This window comes from Apis florea, unplaced genomic scaffold, assembly GCF_048593485.1.
Source record: "Apis florea isolate Af1SG1 unplaced genomic scaffold, ASM4859348v1 contig_3803_pilon, whole genome shotgun sequence".
In the NCBI taxonomy this organism is placed as follows: Eukaryota; Metazoa; Arthropoda; class Insecta; order Hymenoptera; family Apidae; genus Apis; species Apis florea.
In genome coordinates this window covers 1287644-1313146 of record NW_028256864.1, presented here as the reverse complement: position 1 = coordinate 1313146, position 25503 = coordinate 1287644, and the positions used below count along the sequence as shown (strand labels likewise).

Here is a 25503-nt window from a genome sequence, read left to right as displayed (position 1 = left end):
TTAATATTTTCTAAAAATATTGTACATATATATATATATATATTTCAATTTCAACTTTGTAAAATTTATTGCTCGCCTTCCTCGTTTTCAATACAATAAGTAATATAAATTAATATCAAAATTAATAAACAAATATCTAATAATCTTTAGAGTTGATATAAATAACAAATAATAAATAAAAGATACAATTTCGTTTAAAAAGAATTGATAACACGAGTATATAAATCCCTTGATACCGTTCAAATTTTATTCATTACGAGAGAATCAAGATATCGGTAAACGTAATTGGTTTTTGCGAAAAGAATGGGGTTCTCAATCGAACTCGAGCAAACCGTGTCGAGTTTATTCGAACGCTATTCTCCTTACAGTGACAAGACAAGATTCTATTTACGCGATTTACAACGGCACACCTATCGCCCTTGCGGCGCCATTGTGACATCGTTTACTTTCGTGAATTGTATTCCGAGCGACGAGTAACTCGTTCGAGATTGCCGTTAAACTTCGACATAAGCGTAAAAGAGCATACCTACGTTATTCATGGCACGAGTTATTATAGATTGACTTGCTTGACATTTTTATTACAGGCAACTTTCTAGAAAAATGATAGATTATAGGAAACCCTATGCGATGAATTCCTTACCTGTCGTCAATTTAATGGAAATTTTGTATGGATTCGATTTCATATTTTTGTATACGTACAAGGAATATTGCGTTTAAATATATCTAAATTGAATAAGATTTCATAAAAATTAATTTATTTTTATAAAATAAATGACATAATATTAAGACAATTTTTAAAAAGATGGATAAATTTAAAAAATAGTAATGAATAATTTGAATCAATAGTTAGAAGAGTGTATATTTTTCAAAACTGTATTTAAGCAAATACAATAATACTTGATATTGATTTGATAAAATCTTTGAATAGAATAATTAGAATAATAATGCTATGCACATAAAAATATATATATATCATTTCGTTTTTTCATTGTATCATCCTTAATAATAAATATATGCTGCTTTTTTCTAAATTTTAAATTATACAATCTCGTTAAACATAACCCTAAATTTGCTAATTATATAATAAATTAAACTCTAGTATTATTCTGTGTCATGATATAAATCCATGACATATCCGTCCAAATAATTAGTTAACAAAAAAGAAATTACAAGAAAAAAATCGAGAAAGAAACGAGCGGAATGAATGTCCCTTCCGTTTTACTTTCTACAGTCTTTGTTGAAAACACGAGATATCAACAATACTCGCTAATACGTCATGGATCTTACCGACCGAAATTACCGACAGGAAGTCGTTCGATCCGGGTCAAGATATGATCGTTTGCGTAGACGGTTGCCCGATACGGAGGCGAAAAGGGAAAAAAAAGCCGCGTTTCTTCGCCGATTCGAGGCGACCCTGGGCTTTTGTTTCACTTAGCACCTCCGCACTGCGAGGAATTAGCACGGCCGTAAACTTTCGTGGAAGTCCGCCGAGTGGCGTATGATTTGCGTGCGAAATAAGAGTAAAAGGAAGAAGAGGAAAGAGAGAGAGAGAGAACGCAGAATATAACGGAAAGAGGCAAGAGAGGCGAAGAAGAAAAAAGGAAAGGAAAGGGCGAGCAGAAGAATGGAAGAGGGGAAAAAAAAAAAAAAAAAGAGAGGAAAGAAAGCGAAAGAGTGGCAATTCACCGGGGAGCCTAATTACATTAGAATAGGCGTATTTTGAAAGGATGGTTTCCTCGAAATCGATGCATTCGCTTGCCAATTTCACGACCAGTCTCACGTCTTCATTCATGTCGCGTCTCCTTCTCCCCTGCTCGGGATGTCTGCTCGCTTTTATTATCTAACAAGGATCAAGAAAGAGGAGCGGGGGGGGGGGGAACGTTCTCGAACGGAAGTCTCGAATTCGAAACAATGAAGGCGAGAGCAAAGCGCGCGGTTTGACGCGCGGCGAGGCCTCCGAAAAGGCTTTATGGCTCTATTCTACGTCACTCTTTTCTTCTCTTCCCTTCCTCTTCCTTCCGCCTATCCCGGCTCGCAGCCGCCGTTCTCTCTCTCTCTCTCTCTCTCCACTCTTTTCTTTCTCTCTCCTCCTCCTCCTCCTCCTCCCTTCCGCTCTTTTCGTTTCACCTCAACGGGTGTGTTCGTCGCCCGTTCTGCGGTGTGCTCCTCTCTCCGTGGGCCTTTTTCGTGCGCGCTGAGCGGCCGGCGGAGAGCGCATCGAGGAGGAGGGAGAGGGGGCATAAAGGAGCCGCTGCTGCGGGCATCTCGCCTCTGACAATCAGCTCTCGCCCCTGCCGAAAAATACGTGACACGCGAAAATCAATTTCAACGGTGGTTGCCCCGTCGTCCCCGGCCGTAAAACCTTATTATAGAAGGCTTCGGAAGATTCGTCCTTTCCACCGCTCGAACCAGTGAGTTACTCGCTTACTTCGTTCGTCCTTTTTCTTTTCTCTCTCTCTCTCTCTCTCTCTCTCATCTCTCGCGGCAAGAGATGGATTATGAAATTATGATTGACAATTGCGACGCGACATTGGTATTTGGTTATTGGATAATCAGTCGATAAGATAAGAGGAAGTTGGAAGAGTATCAATTGTAATAGAATATTACGGTTGTATCGGAGTGTATTTTTATTTTTGAAGTGTATCGTATTGAACCGTTGAATGGATATACGAGTGTATATATTTGTAAATCGTATATTTTAAATATAATACGTGGGTAAGAAATTATTATTATTATTATTATTATACGTGTTAAAATTGTTAAACGATATTTAAATTTTCTGTTTTTGCATTTTATTGATTAATAAAAATTATAATCACTATTTGATCTTTTGTTATTTATTTATTACAACTCGCTAATGTGAATTCCGTACGCGTCTATTATTAAAACGTGATTACTGGTGTTCAATTGTAGGAATGTTGAATTTTAATACGATAACAATATTTGAATAGAAAGTAGCATCTTTATATCAGAGATCCAAATGAAAAAAAACTTCAAAAATTCCTTCACACAGAAGGACGAGATTTCAATATAAATATACGAGCACTACGTATACTGTTTGTAATAAATTTTAAAAGAAATAAATGTTAAGTGTAATTTTTTATTTATTTATTTCTTTTTTCTTTTTTTTTTTTTTTTTTTTTTTTTTACTAATTAATGCCTTGTATTGTTGATATTAACGACATATCGTTAATTAATAAGATATCAATAATGACGATATATCTTGTCTGTAATTAATAGTAATAATGCACATTTTTAACCAGTATTTCTAATTCTGGAATTCAGCATATTAAATTTGAATTTTATATTCGAAATTGACGTGTGCATGCATATGCATGCGATGTATCCTTTGTTATGAGAATACAGAAGACGGTAGAGAGATCTCACGCACCAAGATATCTAAAGTATATATTCATACAGAGCATGAATTTAAATGCTAAATACAAACATTCTACATACATACGCTTAGATATATTATCTCCTTTATAGAAGAATTTCTTCGAATGTTGAAAACAACGGACGATACGATATAAAGAAAATTATCCACGAATTTGACGAATGAAATGAAATTATTTCTTTGTAGAATAAAACAGGATATTGATTAATAGCATTAGTAGGCTAAATTTGAATCTATTTACATGATAAAAAAATTAAACTTTTGAAAATTACGAATTAATCAAAAACTTATAAATTAATTAAGAATTTTGTTATTTTTTTTTTTGTCCGCCTTTTATGTTTCGAAAATTGAAATTAAATATTTTATATATATATGTATATATATCTGAAATTTTTATAAAATACAATAAAAAGACAAAGTTATAAAATAAAATAAGATTAAATTATTATTTTATCGTATTTCAACGAACATTTAAATCAAAAAAAAAATAGAAAAAAAAAATATAGTGAGAACAGAAAAATAAAAAAAATTTTTGTTCGGCCGATTAAATAATGGAGATTAAGTATCACAAAGCTTGTGTATGCTTCTGTATTTTAAAATTATGTAAATTTAAAAGTGTTTTTCTATCAAAATCAATTTGTTCCGAATTAGGTGCTTATGATATTTCAATAATAAATAAAGCAATTTCTTTGAAATTTAATTTCTTTGATATTTAATATTATCTAATGGAACAGATGTCTTTTTATAGTCCGTAGTAAAATATTTAATTTTTTTTTTTTTTTTGAATAAATATTAAATTTCGTAACATACAATAAATTTCATAAAATTGATTTTTCTTCTCCAAATGGCATTTCGTTAAAACATATTTCCTTTTAGTTTACAGGCAATATTTACATCGCATAGATTAAGATTATCACTTATTTTTATGTTTTTTAGATAAACACGGCAAATCTTGGCATAAAACGAAATGTCATAATTAAAATGTAATAACTATATTTAAATAATATAAAAACAATTTGATATAAAAATTGCACTTGTTCTCGAAAATACAAATAAATACGTCCAATACAAAATATTGAATCTCTAATTTAAACAACATATAAATTTAAAAACAGAAATAATACTCCCTTAACAAAATGATCTCTTTTTCATATCTTTAAATTAACAACAAAATATTAATCACGACTTTAATTATAATCAATACACATTTTTATTTTCTCTATCCCTCCCCTATACCCTCCCCCCGCCCTCCCCATTACTATTTTTATTACGCAACAAGCCACGATTTGCATAAATAAAACAAACGACGAAACGTCTTTCGTCAAATCTCCACTCTCCCATAAATAAATCTTCCCGGCGTGCTCGACACTCCACACTCGCAACCTTACTTTCCCCTAAGCCCGTGGCCCTCGACACGTAACACCTCGCCGATCAACCGATTTCAACCGACTTGAATCGAATCGAAGGCGAGGATCAAGCGAACGAAAACAGGCAATAAAGGGCTGAGAGCTCAATAAAATTCGAGCGAATCGAAACACGCGCTCGTCGCGTGATCCGCGTGAAATTTATTTCTATTTGCCGTGGAGGGTCGCTGCGATCATCCACCTCCCCTCGCCCCCTCAGCGACGGAAATCCCTGGACGGATCGCAGCCGTCGCCGCGGGACCGATTTTCCTCGGCCACGCGCCCTCCTCCTCCTCCTCCTCCTCCTCGCCCGTTTTGCGGCCGAACGAACGCAACGGTTACACGCGGGCGAGGAGTAGAGGGGAGAGAAGGGATCTGGGCGGAGTGGGGGAACGGGTCGGGGAAGTGATTATTGGACGCGGGGATCCACGAGCAAACTGAGACGGATCGATCGCATAAATCTCCCGCCACGGCGCAATATAAAGGCGGCCCGGACGAGGAGGCTTCGGAACGACTTGGCATAAATACGACTTAGCGATCGACTAATTGAGAATTATTCGGCCGCAATAGCGTCGCCCGCTAATTTCGCTGAGTTATCGGAGGAAGGAGCGCGGCGGGATTTACGCGCCCCACCAATGGGATTTGCTTTGGAAACGTAACGTGACGCGGCGTCGTCTCTCCCTCGCGACGCGTGAACGAGAGAGTTTGAAAGAATAGAAGAGGAGGGAGGGGATTTCTCTCGGCCGATCGGGCAAATTTTCTTTCGAGGCGGTTGATGTTAAGTGGGCAGCATTAAATATAAGAGTGGAGAAATTTTTCAGAGTCGAAAATAATTAGAATTTTTAATTTTTCAGTATCCGCGTTAATAGCAATCTCTTCTCTTTCTTTAATATCATTTTATTTATGAGATGGAAAAAGTAAATACAGGAATTGACGCATAAACAAAATTACATGTAAGTATTGAAGTGGAATATTTTAAAAAATTGTATTTATATTTAACTTTTTTTTTTTTTTGTACAAACATAGTATTAATTTTTCTCTCGGATAACAGAATAGATATATTTGTAAGATGTATCAGTGAAAATGTACTTCATAGTTAAATATTGTAACTAATATTGTAATCTTAAAGAATTGGTGAATATGCATTGGTTTCGTAATACTGAATTCCAATTTTCTTTATATCTTTTAATCACATATAATACGCTTATTTCAAACACTCATCGATACATTTACATTTACATGAAAGTCACGAATCTCGTTGTACGTTGATCAGGATTTCGTATTCCATCTTTTCCAACAACTAAAATGCCAACAATTTTTTTCTTCATATAGAAGGAAAAACGAGTGAATCATAATGGCTTAATCACCTTCGGGAGGAAGGAATAATAGGGAGTTCGAAAGAGGATGTTGCCTAATTACAGATGTCTCGGCCGAGAATATCGCAGGATGCTGAAAGATCGCCCCTTCGCTCGGACAATTGAACCGTTTAAGAAGCAAATTTCACGAACCCCTCGAAAGGAAATTCTTTTAATTTTCAATGAAAAACGCAACCGGCCACGTTACGTTCACCCCTTTGCCCGGCTTAAAACGGTATCATTAACATCACTTTGCGTCCAATTTGACCGGCCGTGACGTTTTATTATAACTTCATACCCGGTGATTTCGCCAGCACGATAGCCACCCCGTAATACAAAGTATCACGAACCGCGACAGCGTCATAATTTCCAGACCCGATCGAGACACTCTTGCGTGCATTAATAGCCCGCGTATACTCCCTCGATTAGAGGTGTGTACCCGTGCACACGAAAACGAACGAAATCCTCCGTTATTTTCCAGCTACCGGCCCATCTGTCGTCCGACAACACTCGGTGTCACGATTTTGCTCGCTGACCCCAAGATTCCCGCAGCATGTGTTCCTTTATTCGTTTCTATGGAAGTTGGAGAAAAGAGAAGAGGAAATAATAAATTGGTTTTCGCAACGCGATCTGTTCTATTCGGACGAAGCTCGAGAAATTTGATGGAATTTTGAAACGAACTAAAGGGATTCTTTAATTTTTGATTCGACTGAAAATTTATTTTCGAGCAGTTTGTGTATTTTTAAATTGAATGAAGACTCAATAAATAATTCTAATTTTGCGTAAAATATGTAATTCATAATTGATTGTATATGTAGAGAAATTTGGCGTTGATTTGATTAAAATCGGATTTTTCAAAATTTCTAAATTTCTTTCCAAGATAGCACGTGAATACGTTTTTACAAGTGATTGTAACTATACAATCAAGTGTTAATAAAAGGATGAATTTGTTTTCTATTTTTGTTGACTATCTTAATATTCAACATATATATAAATGATAACTGAGTAATTCAGATAAAAACAAATCTTAGAAATTAAGAATTTCAAGATAACGACGTAGCATTTAAATATTTTTGAATAATTTATAAATAATTAATTATTTTTCGTATACTCATCGTTTGAACGAATTGAAAAAATGGAAGAAATATCGGATCATTCCCCATTTTTATATTAATATATAAAATTATCCCAATGATTTCTATATCAGATACAAATAAAAATTTATCTCGAATTCCTTCACACGCGAATGAAACGATCATTTTGAGGCTATCGATTAAACGAGCGTACCTCGCTCGCGGCAAATCAGCACCGCAAAACAACTCGGGTCGAAGGAAAACGACTCGACTCGACGAGCTCTCGAAATCTCGAATAAGGCGAGATAACACGCAACAGGGACTGCTGCGTTTCGGTTAAGACCGAAGGAGGAATCGAGTACGCGAGTAGAGTGTCGGGTGTCTAGTCGAAAAGGCAGCACACACTTGTTCGAAAACCGAATGGTCACTTAACGCAGCGGGGGTGCCTGGTTGCCGAGTAAAAAGTTCTGCCGGCATCCGGAGTCTCTCTCCTTCTCTCTTTCTCGCCGAAGAGAGGGTGGGACGACTGGTGTTTTGTTTGTTCGGCAAACTGTCACAACAACTTGAAACGAACGACCCACCCTCCTTTTTATCTTCTTCCCTTCGTCTTCTCTCTCTCTCTCTCTCCCGCAGATCCTCTCTTTCCCTGTTACTTAAGTTGGAGGATCCGGAAATTCGAGTGGCCCTTTAACGTGACTAATACGCGTGTCTGTTCGGCCGGAGAGAAAAGAAAACGCGTCATGTTCGAGGACCAATTGTACAAGGTGGATCTAGTTGGGTTTGACAACGGTGATTCTCTTTCAGATTTCGAATTATTTGCCGATCGTTGCTCTGTTTCTTCTTCATACATGCGAATCACAATGAATTTCGATGATTGGAAAGGTATTGTTATGCGATTGGTGGAAGGATTTTTAATCACACGACTGGTAAGAGATATTGTGCATCGATTGAAAGTATACAGAAAAAATAGTTGTCCTCCGATATGTCATGATGTATTGATTCAATGTTGTGGGAAAAATTATTATTAGGATTAGGATTTTCTACTTTCTACTCGTCGCATTTATTAAATCTTAAATATGATTTTTATTTATTTAGAATTGGAAAATTTTTATGACGTATTGAAAAATATTGAGAAATTTCTTCTTTCAATGAAATTTTTATAAAAAAACGACGAGTAAAGAATTATCGTGTTATTTAAAAAATAGACAGTTATAATATAAAATTATTGAATAACGTATAATTTGTCAGTATTTAATATCGATATTATAAAGAAACCCTTTTATTGTGCATTCTATCATTTTCTTCTTTTATATGTTAAATTGATGGAAGTAATGATATAACTTGAATGCAATAATTTAATTTATAATTTATTTACTTGAAATCATTCGATCATTTTCTGTAAAAATATTATTACTAATTTTATGTCAATAATTTGATCATTCGTTCTCAAATGATAATAACACAACTGTTGAGATTGAAATTTACATTATAGCTCGAAATCTGATCAAAAAATCCTTTAATTTCATAGAAATGACTGAAAATGAAAATATTTTACTTATATCCAATCTATTAAATAAGCAGTTCAGTTCAAAAATTAAATAAAACATAAGACGATAATTCAAAGTAAACGATATATGATGCGTTTTATTTAACCGGCATAATTTTTCTGTCTAATAGAATAATATCAACAATTGCACTTTCATCGAACAAAAAAATTATACATTAAATAATTCTAACAATATCTTTTGGAGGAAGCAAAGGATCATCCAGAGACACTGTTTCTTCACTTTCGACGAGTCCAGAAACTCGAATGGCAGATATCTTTGCAATCGAGATTCAAACACTTATTTAGACAAGTAATTCCTTCAAATTCAATCTGAGCGAAAGAAAGAAAATAAGTTCGAATCAGAAAAGATAAAAATAATTTCATTCGGCATTTTATCCCGTTCGACACGCTTCACTTTTCACTCACTGTTTCTATAAGTGACATTTAGTATCTATAACTCAGATATGGATCAAAAGTTAACCTGATCTGATCATTTTTCAATCGACGATTCGAGGATTAAAACTAACGCCACGAGTGATGTATAACTCATTTTCAAAAAAATTGAACATTAAAACGAGTATTTATATTCATCTCGATGCAACTTTTGAAAGTGAATACTCAAATCAACCAACGTGTTGTGTTAATTCCATAGATCATAAAACGTTATTAATGAATTGATTAGAATTAGATTCTAAGAATAAATAAGATCAATTACTCGTAAGCGCCACGTTTAAATTATAAGAATAGAATATTTAATTGTAGAATAGTTAGCATAAACATTGCTAATCGCGAGACACGGTCAGCCTTGTCGTTATTATGACTGATAATTGCAACAGCAACTATGTTACGCGATGATATACGTGTTTAGCTTAATTACTGATCGTTTGTCATTGTCAATGAACCAATTAAAGTGAATAAATACGCACAGAAAAAAAAAAGCAGGGATAATTAATGTGCAATTAATTGTGAAAAGATTCACATTTGCATTATCGTTTAATTAATCGTATTCAGAAATAAAAATATGTTGAAAACTTTTAATTCATTGATATAAATAGAAAAATTGTAAAACTTTAAAAATCAATAATAATTATTATTATTATTATACAAGATAATTAAAGTGTTTTAATATCTCGAGACGTGTAAATTGAAATTTTTACTCTTTTTAAGATAAATAGAAAAAAAAAAAATAGAAAAAGATAAATCAGACTTGATTCTAGATTCTTAATTAAACGCATTGGTTTTGGACTGAAGTAGAGAGAAAGAATAATTCAAATATTATAGTTTAAAATATTTCAATACGTAGAATGTTAAATGATCATTGGAATTTAATATAACTTAATAAATAAATCTTAATTAAAATCGCATTTTTTGTGTACAAACTTTTTATATTTGTTTTGAATTGATTATTTAAAGATTGTTAATGTAATGCGCGTATTGAAAGAGAGAAAGTGTCGAGCGAAAAAATTTTAAATAAAAATAAATTTTTTAAATTTTTCTTATATACGAAGGGATAAGAATCATATTGATGCAGATCCAACGAATGGAGAATGAAATTAATCTCACATTACTTTAAATTAGCCAAACTATGCATGCATTATCTCGTTATAGATACATAAATTAAAATCAATTCAAGATATTGAAATCGAAGAATATATAATATATAATAATGATTTCTCTCCACACATCGTTCGAATATCGCGAAAAAGAGATTGTCGATATAAAATTTTGGAGACGAAAGAAGAAGAGAAAAGAAATCTGAAATAAGAAAAATAGAGTTTTATCATTTATGATGATAATTTTACTCCTGTTTGTATTTGGACAAGTTCATATGATAGAGTTGCAGAGTATATAACTTTGCATAATAAAATCATTACATTATTACGAGTATACATTATTAAGGACCACCATTAGAGTTACCACCTACCGCCATCTTTCCACGTCTCGCCTCAATCTAGATACCGTACACACGCTTCGTGACTAATTTCATTAAATAACGTCGAGGAAACGATTAACCAAATACTCGAAGAATCTCTGGAAACAACGTAGAGCAATACGAGAACTCATCGGGCTTGCAATTGCTTCCTCGTCCAACAAACCTGTTATACACGATTCTACGATCGTTATCCGACAACCCGGTGTCTTTTGTTCGCTCGTGTTCGATACGCGGCTCGCAGTTTAGAACCCAGTCGTAGTCGTTACGCTCGATTGTCCCGCGAACTGGACCCTGCGGCAAAAACCAGGAAATCCTCGGGATGCGAGCTGTTTGCGATGCGGCCGAGTTTGCGGATCGTCGCGCGTAGAAATCGCTAGATCGGCTCTAAAAATGCTAATTCAGTTGTACCGTGTTGATTATGCCTGTGTATATTTGAACGAATTATTTTGAAACTAATTATTTCTTTTAATTCTATGATCTTTTTTTCTTTTTTTTTTGAAAATAATTCTTCAAATTTGTGATTTGACTTTTGGATTTTTGCCTTTATCAAAGAAGGAGAAGGAAATTTTTGGTTTTCGATAAATGAATAGCAGGGATGGATCTCTCGAGATCATTCTCCCTTTTTGTTATTCGAAACTTGCATTAAATTTTTCTCAATGGAAAAGGATATCTAACTGTTATTACGTTGCTAAAATTACGAATTTGAGTCTAAAATTAGTTTCAAAAGTTACTTAAACTTGTTGAAATGAATAAAAGTAAATTTTTTTTTCTAATATATCTGTATAATTTTTGTGAAACTTGTATATGGAGCACAGTATGTAATTCGAAATTCAATAATCAGTAAGAAAATATTTCGATTAAAAATTAAGTTTAATTTTTTAGCTTTTGAAACGCACAGTAAGTTTTCCACAGTAACCAGCAAGTTTTTTCCTATTAGATAGGAAAAACATCGAATCATGCTGCAAATACTTGTTAAAAAGTAGGGACGAAAAATGTTTGTTTCGACAAAAATTCTTAAAGCGTTATTACGAGGCTGGCTTATGCGTGTTCCGCGAGCGAAGGAACGAACGCTTCTCGTTCGACGCTGGAGGACGCTGAGCGCGCGCGAGAGAAAAGGGGAGAAAATCGACTCAGGTGGAGCAGTAATTTGAGGTAAACACGAAAATGTGAAACGATTGCGCGAGTTGAAGCAGGTAGCCGATAAAAACACGCAAGGCTAGCCGGGGATCGTTGCACACCAAACGGACAGATACAATTTGCCGATCGATTCCTCGTTTGTGAGTTAAACCAGCCGAATCGACGTTGGTTTAACACGGCTTATTAATGGAGGCGAGCCTGTTCCTCTTTGCCGCTCACACAAATTCTCAGAAAGAAGCGTAATTTGTCCAGGAAATGTTACTTTCTTTTTCTTTTTCTTTTTTTAATTTATTGGAATCGAAAAGAACCAAGTTGAATGAATATTTCAGATATTTATTTCTTTTTGAAAACATAGCTTCTTTGATGGAATACAAGGCAAAGAATTCTTCCATACAGCACGAATGTGTTTTTCTTGACATTGTTCATTCCAACTTTCGACACGATATGAAACAAATTAATCGCATTAATTGTAAAAAGAGTTGACTTTGTTATAGATAAACGAGAAAAGCCGATTTTTCGCCGCGATCGTGCATTCGCTTTCCTTCGAAAAAGAGGAAAGACACGCGATAAAAAGTCGCTCGTACCTTGTCGCTTCGTCTAAGACTAATAATAATGCAGATGAACGAAGCTTCGTCGCATCTATCTATCTTCGTTGCTTTTAATTAGGGAAACAAGGAGAGATATTCGATCGCAATAAATCACTCGTTTCGCATAAGGACGATAGAGAAGAACAGGTCACAGTGGTTGCGTGGGTTAACCGACTAATCAGTTGCCGCTCTGAGCCGCATTTGTTTTAATTTCAATGAGCTGATTAATCATGTAATGTAATCGTACTCTCTAATTTTCTCTCGCTTTAATTTTAAAATCACACCGCGTAAAATCGTGAAGGATATATATGAAATTGTGATCATTGTGTGTTTATTCCATAATAGGATGTGCATTATTCAATATCTATGCAAATGAATTCGTTATTTCTTATTCCGGTTTATGTTAACGTACAGTGTTTCGAGAATTTGAACATTTTTTTTTTTTTTTTAATGTTATCCAGTGATTCGTTATTTTTAATTAAAGCATCGTTAGAGAATGACAGATTAGATGTGTAGAACGATTATATATATAATCGTCAATATTCTAAAATTTAATTTTCGTTTTTTCTTTCTTTAAATATAATTCTAATTTCGTAGAAGAAGATTGTTCATTTATAAAAAAAAATTGGATTCGAAACGATTACTCCGTGTGTAATCCGTGTTATATCGTACACAAATATACACTTTCATTGAAATCAAACTTTTTTGCAAAATAATACAATATGTAAATTTTTTATTTTCACGAATTCCACCTTGTCAGGCAATAATGGGTGTTTGATCTGATTCGTCGGCAACTTGTAATCTCTTCGTAGCACGAATTACAAGATTTTATAAATAAACGCACTGTTATTAAGGAGCGATGGGCTCGCAAAAAATAAAAATTTCGGGAAAAATTCAAAAGTGCATGCGTAGACTTCCTGAAAGATAATAAGATATTTTCGATATTGCAATTTTCTGTAATTTGCGATGAACAAGCGAGGAAAGGAAACCCTTGTCGACACGTAATAAGACGCATCAAAGTGTTAAAAATCCAGAAACACGGTCAGAACTCCGTCCCAATTTCCTGTACAGCAGTGTTTCCGATAATTGAAGCTTTGACGAGTAACACTCTACTTATATTAAACATCGGTTAACGAGCGTGATCCTTTTTTGGGAATCAAAAATCACTACTTCTTATGGAAGATCTTTTTTTCTTAAAATCTGGTAAAAAAATTTGAAACGTTGGAATTCGAAGCAAAAATCTTATCTCGTTCAATTATTTTGAATCAAACTTGAATACATTAAAATACCCTCGATTTCAGAGATGTGAATAGAACAGAATTTCCATTGTTTCGAATTAAACGGGAGGATAGATTTTGGGTAAGGGAATTCTTAATGGAGGACTTTTCTTCGATGATTTTCTGAACTGCAAAAAATTTTTTCACTTTATTTAAACTTAAAAGAATATTTAGCAACAGATTTTTTGATTTCTTCAATCTCGTAAAATTAATATTTTCCTTTACATTTTTCGCTAATAGAAATAATGTATGTACAATTCGGACAATTCCATTAATAAACACATACCAAAACATGATTTCTTTAAACCGAATTTAAATACGGATAAGTATAACAAAAAAAAAGAAAGAAAGAAACTATTCCTTGTTTCTCAAAAGAATTATATCTAATTTCGAGAAAAATATTTACGACAAAATGGTGGTAATGGTTTTTTAAATTGCAAAAAATTTTTTCACTTTCCTCTGTATCCCTTTATAACTTCAATATTAAAATTTAAATTCGCTTTTAACAATATCCTTCTATGCGAGAGAATCGCAACAGATTTTTCTACGTTTCACAAAAAATGTAATTCCGTCCATTGATTTCTTCAATTTCCCCTTACATTTTTCGCTAATAGAAATAACATATGTACAATCCCATTAATAAATACATACCAATACTTTAATCCGGATTTAAACACGGACGAATATAAAACGGAAAAGAAGAAGAAAAATTCATATTTGAAAAGTCGCGTAAAAGAAGAAACTATTCTCAAAAGAATTATACCCATACTCCGAGTGTACTGAAAAGCATAGCGAGAGTTAGATGGGATAAAATGAGAGCTGCCTAGTTCAAAGCGCCTGGGCGGCCGGATCGATCCGAATGCGTCGATCGATAAAGAATCTAACGATCGGGTATCATCTTAAATCGATATTTGCCTCGATTCCCGCGGCGTGGAAGCCCGCGACAAATGAGCGGAGGGAAGGGGATGCGCCGATATCGTGGGCAGGCGAGAAGAGATGAGAGAGAGAGAGAGAGAGAGAGAGAGAGAGAGAGAGAGAGATAAGAATGCCGCGTAAGTATAGAGAGCATAATAATCAGAAGTAAATTGCGGATACGTGAGGCTACCGTGTTGTAGGGGGCCTCGGGCTTAGCCGGCCGCGTCTCTCCGTTCCTTCGGTTCTTCTTCTTATTCCCTCGGCCCCGCACCGCACGCACCAATTTCTCGCTCGTGCGCTTGCGCGAGAAAGTATACTATATATATATATATAGTATGTATAGTATGGTACAGTATATATACGTGGATAAATTTATATAGATATCGACGGACGTGTAAGAAGACGAGATACGTAGCGGGACACGAGGGATACGTATGGTATACCTAACCTGATCGGTAATCTAATTTGAATCCCGAAGCGAAGGGTTGGCCGGTAATGGAACACGTATCGAATAATATTACGAGCGATTCGATTCGATATCATTCGTAATTCTGGTCCCGAGACCGCAACCGAGCTTCCCTCGAAGAAGGCAGCGAAGAGTGGCCTGACCGCCTGACCGCCTCCTCGGGCCTTGATCGCTCTCGTGTGAACAACACATTTTATGCGTATTCCGGGGTGAAGAAGGGAACTAATCGGAAAACCAGATCCCCAGCGGAGTCTCGAAACTCGCGAGGTGGAATGGAAATGATCGAATTCTGTGTTGGGGGCCCGAGAATCGTGAGAAATCGAGGAAAGTAATAAAGTATTGGATAACTAAAACAAGATATAAGAGACGCATTGGGATCAAATTAAGTGATCTCGATTTTTGAACAGTTTTTTTTTTTTTAATTATATATCATAGGTTGTGAATATATACAAGCCTTGAAAGTCTGTGAAATAATTGCACCTAATTTTCATCATACATCACATTCGTGATGTTTGTTGATCTCTTTAAAAAGTATTCGAATCGTGCCAATTATAGAATCTTTACGCCAGGTATAATATTTTATGGAATAATGGAGTTGCGAGAGATGAGAAATGAAGAAAATTCAATGTGAAGAGAGAAAGAATACAAAACAAAAATTTAACCTGCCATTCTTCGAACGGAGAACTTTTTGTCCTGCGTTATAGTGTCTTTTTTATTATTTTCTCGTTGTTATTTTCTCCATGGAGATTATTTTGGCCATGAAATTGAAATTTTTCTGGAATTCTTCCGATTCAACTTCGTAATCAGCCAATACTTAACGTAACAATAGTTAATATATCCTTTATCCTTGAAAAAAAATTTAACGCAAGTTATTTTTTTACCTTTTAATTTCGAGAGTTTCGAATTATTTCGGAAAACGAAACAAACGAAACATTCGAGAAGTTTGTAACTTGTTGCGTCTCGAACAGTTTCTAATCATCCCATCCCCAATTTTTATCATCGAAAAGATTTTCGTTAATTTTTGGCCGGTTTTCAATGCGCGTGCGGCCAATCACGGAGCGCATCGTAACGGCCCGTGTAGTTGTTGCCTCTTTGCCTAATGTTAGCCCTTTTAAAGAACGTATCATAAATTGCGTAAAGCGAAGGCGCACCGGCTTTTATACCGCGTTGCCCGAGGCGAGCCATTCCCCTTTTCCTCTCTTTTGCCTCCTTTCTCCTCTCCATAGTGCCGCGAACGACGCCTTTACGCGCCGCTAAAAAGTAGCATTTCGGGCGAAATATAAAATTGATAAAACCCACACCACCCCCTCCCCTCCACCTTTCCCTCCTCCGAGTAATAAGATCGAGATTCGTAACATTTCGGCCGTGATTGCTTCGTGATTATCGAATTACGAGATTTGTGAATAAATTAACGTTCCCACGGACATCGATCATAACGGGTGATGCGAGATTTCTCACGTCTTGAGTTCAGAATTCATCTGTTTATGGAAATGGAAGATTTCTTTTCGCGAGATATCAAAATTCGTGAATTTTTTCTTTTTTTTTTCCCCTAAATTCGAACGTATGTGTAGATTGTAGTTGCTTTCTATAAATTCTATTATTTTTTCAAAATAATGATTGAGACGAATTAATGATATTTATTGGTGAAATTTTGTAGGTATAGAGTGGCTTGATGCGTTTCAGTTTTCTAGAAATTCTTATTGTTTTATTCTTTCAAATTAATTCCAAGTTATTCATTGATTTTTATGCAAATTTTTATGTAAAATGTATACAAATATGCAAGAAGTATTTAAACGTGCCATATATATATATATATATATATAAATGTATATGATATATAAGTATTTTACGTATATATATTTATAAATTATTATTTATTTTATTTATTATGTTATTATGCATTATGATAATATATGATAATAGTTTTTTTGAAATGTTTTATTGCAAAATGATATCATCTGTCCGAAAAAATAATTTGCAAGCAGAAAATACGTGTTTATACGTGTCGTAAGATATGATTAAATTTCAATATTATACGCTGAAACATTTTCTAGATTGTTTTATGGATATTTACTATTTAAAATATTTGTAATTTTTATACATAAATTGTAGATTTTAACTGTATTTAATAACATTCCGTTTCTTTTTAATTTTTCACCAAAAATTTCGTTAATTATTTTTTTTATTATAGTAATGAAATTAAAGGTTTTATTTTTCTTTTAATTTTTTTTTTTTTTTTTTTTTTTTTTCATATTGTTCAGAAGGAAATTAAATTTCAGTATATGCCGAATCTTGCCGATGTAAATTTTCCAACTTTAAAAATTTCTTTTGCAGCTTTAATCAATGCTCTTTCTCATTAACTTTACCTGTTTCAGAAATAACAGCGTGTAAATATAATATTAATAATATAAAATACATAAATAAAATTAAATTGTTAAGATTAAATGAATACCTTTCTAACAGTTTCTAAATACTTTTTATAAAATAATATCGTTTTTAATCAAGTTTTCCATCTTGTTATGACTAACTGAGATAGGAATGGAATATTTGAAATTTTCTCTTCATAAATTTCGACGTTATTTATAGACTTTCAAAAATACTTACTTCCACTATAGAAATTAATGAGTTGATTGTTGAAAAATGGGCTTCTTCTACTGATCTATTTATTTCGTTTCGTATTTTCGATAAAAAATAATTTTTAAATTTCTGCCAATTTTTCATTGTATGCTATCTACTTGGCTATAAATAAAGTTCTCGAGTCGACAAATAATAGCATTATTAGATTGTTCCAATTACAAGAGGCATTATTGAATCATTCTCAAATTTTTCCAATAACCAAATTACCAATATAACAACCGGCGTTGTCTGTAATTTCATCTACAGAAATCCAAGTATTGTGCTCTGTATAATATCTCCCCGAATATTTTGAATACACGTGATCCGTGACGACTTTGCGCAATTTTTTTTAAGAATTTTTCGATTCCATCCATCTCTATATTTCTCGAGAAAATTTCACCAAAATTATTATCGTCCGACATAAGTTAGCCATAAAATTGATTTACTTGATTATTTGATTCTGAATTATTACACCATGTACAAAATAATATCTAAAGAAATAAATCAACGAATTTTTTGAGAATAAAAAAACTTTTTACGTATTTTTGTGTTATTGAATCTGAAACTGGCTGTGTGAAAATTGCCTTTAAATTTAGGAAATAAAATATAATTTTTGATATGTTCACGAGAACTTTTTTAAAAGTTTAACAAATTTTTTTTAATTTTCGTTCGATATTTTTAAATCAATTATTTTGTATCAGTACTATCGTTCTATGAACTTGAATTTGATTTATTATTACAGGATATTTTTTGCCAAGATATAAATAAAAATATTTATTAAATATAGATAAAACTATTAATAATAAAAAAATAAGAATTAAAATCTTGATAAATCTTGATCTCTATAAATCAAATTATATGCACAAACTTTGGATAAATTGGATTAATCTCGTAAAACACTGAACTAATAACATTTTGCTCAAGAATGTATTTTTTTCACGAGCAACAATATCTGTATATCGAACTGATTATGACTTTCTTTCATCTAATCTACTTATTGCATAACAATTACCAATATCTCTTTAAAGAAAAAGAATGAAATATTTATTTTATTCGTGTTGATTTGCTTTGAATAGAATACTCTCACTTAACTGGCATCTCAATATGTCAAAACTAAATATTACATATTAAAACAGTTGTATCTTTTTTATATGAAACATGCAAAATATATGAAAGATATTACATAAATTGAATTACGAATATCCACGATATATGTTTATTTGCAAAATAGGATATATTTATCTAATCGACTTAATCCATGATATGATTCATTTTTCACCTCACGTTTCTTTTGACAAATGAAAATATTGAACTTAACCTTTCGAAAATGATTTATAATTATAATATAATTACAAGTCAGTCATTTATGCAAACAAATAATAGATAAAGAAAATTTCGGCTTGTTTCAATTCGCCAGTTCGAGTTTCTAAGTCTGGTAAGTACTCGTTTTATTTGCTGATCTACTTGCTTTCTGATAATGCCTCGCTTTCTGTTTACTATTTATTTATTGTTACTTTCGTTTCAGGCTTAAGTGACAGTGCACAATTTATACGAAATAATTAATTTATTGTTATAGTAAATGTTAGAAATAAAACTATGCAACATCTTCAGAAATTGTACGCTAGAATAAAGTAAAAATTAATTTTTGCCTCGAGAAAAATATATAGCAAACCGAGATGTAAGACGAATTTCATTATTAATAACGCATTAAAAGATATCAAAATTGAAGAATCTCGTTTCAGACGAGAGAAACATCGTTAAACTGTCTCAAATTCTGAATGATGAAATATGGATCAAGGCTCGGGAAGAAATACGAATTTACTCATTTTTCATATGTAAATTTCACATTTGTATGGTAATTTTATGAAATTAAATCTTGATGACATTTAAGAATCACTTTCATTTCCAATATTATAAATTATCTTTTCAACTACACGTAATATCTATGCTAATTATTCCCTTCGAATTAATTTTACTTTCAATTATATAAACTAGACTCTCAGAGATGAGCGAAACCCAATTCCGTTTATTTGGAATGCCGTTTTATTTAAAGAAGCGAACTTTTTATTCTACCTAGACGATTTCCATTTTAATTGCAAATCGTAAAACGATAATGTTACAATCTGACCGATCTTACCAAAATACCAAAAATTTAATACACAATGTTGATTCCTTCAATTTCGCGAAACGAATATTTTCCCCTACATTTTTCGCTAATAAAAATAACGTATATACAACTCGGACAATCCCATTAACGAACGTTACTCTTGATCTCTTTAATCCGAATTTAAACACAAACCAAAACAAACAAATTTACTCATATTTCTTATTTCTCGAAAGAATTATATCCACTTTTTTTAACTGCAAAAAATTGTTCGCCAAAGAAAATTTTCGCGCGAAGAAAAATTCTAAATCTCAACCAATCCTCGCTTTATAAGAATCACTCGATGTCGAAACTGCCGTCATTTCAAATTTCTCGCCAGATCCTCGCTAGATCCTTTTGCTAGATCACGAGTGTAAGTAAGATCATCGAGTATAAGAATGGAGGAAAATAGGCGACAGCCCTTTGTCGGAATGTGTTTCACGTATCGTCGCCGTCGGAAGTGGTGGCCTCGCCGCTTTTCTGTATCACGCTATATGCAAATGAGACATATGCTCTCGCCGCGCCACATAATAAATTTACTCGTGTGGAGATGCGTTGTATAGGTAGGGCCTGAAATTACGTACTGGCCCCGCCAGGGACACACGCGGACGGGAATGGCCGAGGCCAGGCCCCGGTCGAAACGGTGGCTTATAATACGCGCTCCTTGCTCGAACAAGTAACGCCAAACTGTCCTTTCGTCGGGGAGCCGAAGCGCCTCTCCTCCTCCTCTTCTTCTTCTTTTTCTCTTAAACACTCTCTCGGCTGCGTCGTATCAAGCAAGTGAAATTTTTTCCTCCTACACAGATCGAGGGAGCAATTGGACGAGGAGGGGAAAGGAACGGTATGAAAATGATGAACGACGTTTTGAACGGGCGAACAATCCAAAGGACGCGGCACCGTTTTTCCTTGTTATTATCGTGCCACCGGCGTGACAAAGATTATTGAAACCTCCAAGGACGGCTCGCTTCTTCTTCATTCTCCTCCATTGGCCGAGCTTATCGCGAAATACTTATCCTTGCGGAATACGAAAATATTGCGCGTTTCTCTATTTCTCTTGTTAACAATCCGCTGCTCGTCGGAACAGAGGCGTTTCAAGAGTAGAGAGAGAGAGAGAGACGTTTGAAAATGTTTTAGAAATCCGTTTTGGGCCGGCCGAGAAAGAGGGAACTTTACGTTGGTTGTTTACGTGGCCGGGGTTTAAAGGGGAGGGGAAGAAGAGAAAAAGAAGAAAAGAAAAGGAATCGTTTCTTTTTCCCGAGCAAACACGAACGGCGTTGTAAAACAATTTGCCGGGGCTATGGTAAACAATGGACGATCACGAGGATGGACGTCGGTGGTGGTTCGAAGATGGTTCGAGGAGGCGACGAGCGGGAAGAAGGCTCCTGCAATTCTTCTCTTCTTTTCATAAACCCTTAATTTTACGATGATTAGTACAGTACTTCTGTCTCTTTCCCGCCAATTTTAATCCTGCAAAGTTCGAGATCTCTGCCCTCCACTCCTCTCGTCTCTCGGTTACGAAAAACTAGGGTTTTACAATCCTCGATTCGAGAAACGGGAGACAAGAGTTTCTCGGGGGAAAGGGGGAAAGGTCCACGCTTTTACCGCGCCAGGTAATTGGATTAAAGGGGGCCTCTCTCTGTTTGCGTTGTCGATCTCCAAGGATATCATCGGTAAATCCAATTTTTTTTTTAGAGTTAGTCCGGGATATTCTCGGTGTTTATTGCTTCCTGGACGATCCCAGCGGCAACAATCGTTTCTCTCGATTATCGAGCGAGGATGGAACTTTTACGATCGACTGCAATTCTCTCTTCCCGTTTTACTTCTTAAAAAATAAAAGAACGTGGAAAAATTATTTAAATTCGCTTGAGAAAGGAAAATAGACAATTATAGATTAAATTTTCAGATACTTGGATTTTTATTTTTATCCATGTTTGTATAATCCAAAAGTGGACTCGTCGTCCAATTGGTTGATCAAGAACGAACGCAACGAAGAACGATCGATACGTTTGATCGAGTGACGCTATCAATCGTGGAAACGATGTGATCGCGATCCGCGACCCATGCCAAGATTAATACTTTCGTCGTTGAGAAACGAGACGTGGAATAAAGCGAGAAACGAATGAATATCGAATGCCGTGTGAGAAACGAGCTGTCGCGCGGGAACAAAGCCGCGATGAAAAATGTCATCGTCGTTCAATTACGATGCATCTCGGAACAGGCGGTAAGCCAGCAGCTTCTAATATTATTAGCGTTCGTAGAAACGTGCTTCTGGAAAGTAGCACTTGTATGCGCTCGCCGCGACAGTCTCTTGTGCACGCGTCCCCTGTTTCTAAATACTGTAACCGAGCCTATTTAACGAAGCGGCGCCTCGATGGCTTACCAGCATAAACTATTCGCTCGCTAATTGCTGAAACATCAAATAAAAAAGACGACCAACTGTCTTACTCGTTAACGACCGTTTCGGTGAATGCATAATTTCGTTCGCGCGAAAATGAGCCGTTACCGCACACACGTGTCTCATTGGAAATATAAATTGCCACGGTTGAAACAACATTTGGATCTTCCCGAATTTCGTGAAGATAAACAACGGATCCGGATCGTTATTTTTCCACGATTCGAGGTTATAATTCGATTGGTTAAGATACATCGTGGGTTACATCGTGCTTCCGTCCATTAATTAAAGAGGCCGTCCCATTCGATTCTATTGAGAGTCGTTTCTCTCTCGAAGGAAGGAATTTGCATGTGCGAATGAATCCTTGCCAGGCCATTGTTTCATCGGTTTACCACCGGCGTGGTATCGTGACGATGCCGCGGCTGAAATACGACACACGGTAATCGGTTGCCCCATCATGCTTCTGTAATAATTCCTATTTTCAACGCGTGCACGATACGACGATACGACGTTCCCTTCCTGAATAAACGCACGGTTACGTGCGCACACCTCCCTCCACGACGAACAGCTTCCTCCTCGTACGAAAAGCTAGATTGAAAAAAAGAAGAAGAAGAAAACGCCGCTCACCTTGACTGTGCTCACCGGCGTCGAAAGTTTTGCTGGTCATCTGGAACAACGCGTCCAAAGGGCTTCCCTGGCCGGTCGTCCTCTTCCCATGATGCCCGCTCTGGGAGCCGTGCTGCTGCGACGTTTTCCTCTTGAACTGTTGCTGCTGTTGCTGCTGTTGCAACACGGGATGATGCAAGCCTGGATGCATGCCGTGATGCATACCGTGGTGATGATGGCCCAACGGATCGGGGCTGCCGGAATCGGAGACGGAACTCCTTCCGGACGAGGACGAGCTGCTGAGAGGCGGCTCGCTGATCGAGCCAGCCGACATAGACGCCAGGGACATGCCCATCAAGGACAGATCCCTGGGCGGCGTGGAATGATTGTGGTGGTGGTGAAGGTGGTGGTGTTGCTGCTGCTGCTGCTGCTGCTGGAGGTGGTGGCGATGGTGATGATGGTGGTTGAGATGGTGGCTCGACTCGACCGTGTCCCACGGGCGCACGATCTTCGCCTTCGGCCTGTGCGACAAGATGTCCAGTATGCTGAAAGACTTCACCCCCCGCTCGTTCGTGTCCCGATCCCTCTCGTCCTCCTCGTCCGAGTGCTGCACCATCTGCACCATCTTCAGACGTTTCAACGGTTTGAAGTAATCGTCCGCGGCCGCCGAACCGCCACCGTTACTGCTAGTCCTGCTGTTCACCTCCTCCTCGTCCTCCTCGTCCTCCTCCTCGTCCCTCAACGTGGTCACGGAATCGCCACCCTCGTGGACGCGGATCCCCCTGCCGTTCGACATCCTGTAATCGCCACCGCGCGAGTAACCGTCCTCGTCGTCGATCACCGACTCCCTCGGGTAGCTTCTTCGAGGGCTCAGTCTGTCCACGTACTCGTCCCTCGATTGGGACAGGCGCTCGTCCTCCTCCGCGCCGGGCGCGACGACCACGAGGGGCAAAGGGCTCGGGCAGCCCACGGAGATCTCGTCCTCGTCGTCCTGAACGTCGCCTCTGCAGGGCGTCCGTCGGTGGATCGGCGGCGATCCCAGGCAGCCGGGCGTCGTGGCGCTCGAGGACACCGTGGTCGACGGTGACATCGTGTACGATTCTGTCATTTCCGTGGTGCACATTCCTCCCGATCGATGACCACCCTCCGCGTAGACGGCGTAGATCCTTTCGTAACGGATCGAGATTCAAACGGTTTGCATCCACGCGAGTTGGAGCAACGTTCACGAATATTCATTCGCGTCAGTATCCCTGATTCGCACTGAAATTCGGCCGAACACTTAGCCGCATTTTCGCACCGGGTCTTCGGTCCTTTCGAGTGTCATTCTTCAATAAACGCGAAACCGCACACTATTCGACCAAGTTTCTCTCCTTTTCAACGAAGCACCGTCATTTTCATTCCCGCCGATCGTCCGTCCAACCGGTCATCGTTCCAACAGTTTCTCTTGCATCACGAAAATCACTCGCACTCTTTACGTACTCTCTTACGTCGTTCCGTACCTGTCATCGTGGCGAATTCTTCCTTCTCTACGATCCTCACCTTGGCCCCTTGCGAAAACTCACAAATCTAACCTGAAATTTGTCCGAGCCGGGCGTGAAACTCAAGAACCACTGTCCGCACGGTCAACGACGGTCATCTTTCACTTTTCGATCGTTCGAGTCCTCCTCTACCGAGCAACGTTAGCCGAACACGCGTCTCGACACTGTCACGAAGCACATGAACGATCCAACCAGCCCGTTACGCGGGCGCATCGAACGTGGCCGGTAGAACGAAACGTCAATACGGATGGATGGTGGAACGAGTTTACAGGATTTGGTGGCTCGCTATCAGGCCAGGCCAAGCCGGTGACTCGAAATGGTACGGGGACGGGTAACTCGGGCCGGTGTTCCCGCAGGGGCAGGCACTTCACTCTCGACCGCCTCGAACACGATCGTGGAGGAGGGAACGGGAACGTTCGAATCCCCTACTACGTCTGGCCCGTCCTTGCGCCACCTCCGCCGATGGGACGTGCCGAGTTGGCCGACCGTGGGCGGTCTCGGGCTAGGCCCCGCCCGTCGGAACCCCCTCCCCTCCCCTGCGCCCTCCCCCCTCCCGGCCAGACCTAACCGCGGCCCCTTAGACACGGCAAAATGACGCTGCCTCGATGGAATTTTTACGAGACGTACTTAACGTCCTGTGGCGTTGCCCGACCGGCCTTTAACGCACTCGTCGTCCCTTTCGTCGTCGTCGTCGTCGTCGTTGTCCTCGTCGTCTTCGTCGTCGTCGTCGTCGTCGTCCTTCCTCCCCCGTTTCATCCTCGCCTCGGTTCTCGTACCTTCACCTTCTGTCCTTCTTCTCTCTCCTGCATCCCTTCCTCGCCTCTTTTTCTCTCTCTCTGGGTTCGTCGGTTCCTTCGCTCGCTTCGAACGTGGGATTGACCCTCCACGACGAAAAGCCCTCGCCTAACGAGGGCCCACCGTGATTTTCGTCCCAGAGCCGGGTCTCTGACGATTTCTAATCTGCCCCGGCTCGACTCGAAAAAAACTGGAATTTAGAAGAGAGGGGGGGGGGGGGAGCGTTCGATCCTTTCCTTCGAGGATTTCTTTTCCTTTAATTTCGCGCGTCGTCATCCACGTGTTTACTCGAAAATTTTACCCGCTTGACGCGATTTAATTCTT

General features: G+C 37.2%; 1 protein-coding gene across 2 annotated transcripts in view; it reads right to left on the bottom strand.

The window, feature by feature from the left end:
- Positions 1-24869, bottom strand: part of LOC100868028 (uncharacterized) — a 74226-nt gene extending 49357 nt beyond the window's left edge. For both annotated transcript variants that reach the window (XR_015295040.1, XM_031919450.2), the window contains exon 1: positions 22868-24869. Coding sequence is in view for 1 of the 2 variants with exons in the window: in XM_031919450.2 (XP_031775310.2) it covers positions 22868-23969 (1102 nt within the window). In the remaining variant the exon portion in view is untranslated. The remainder of the gene's footprint in view (positions 1-22867) is intronic.
- Between the last annotated feature and the right edge of the window lie 634 nt (positions 24870-25503).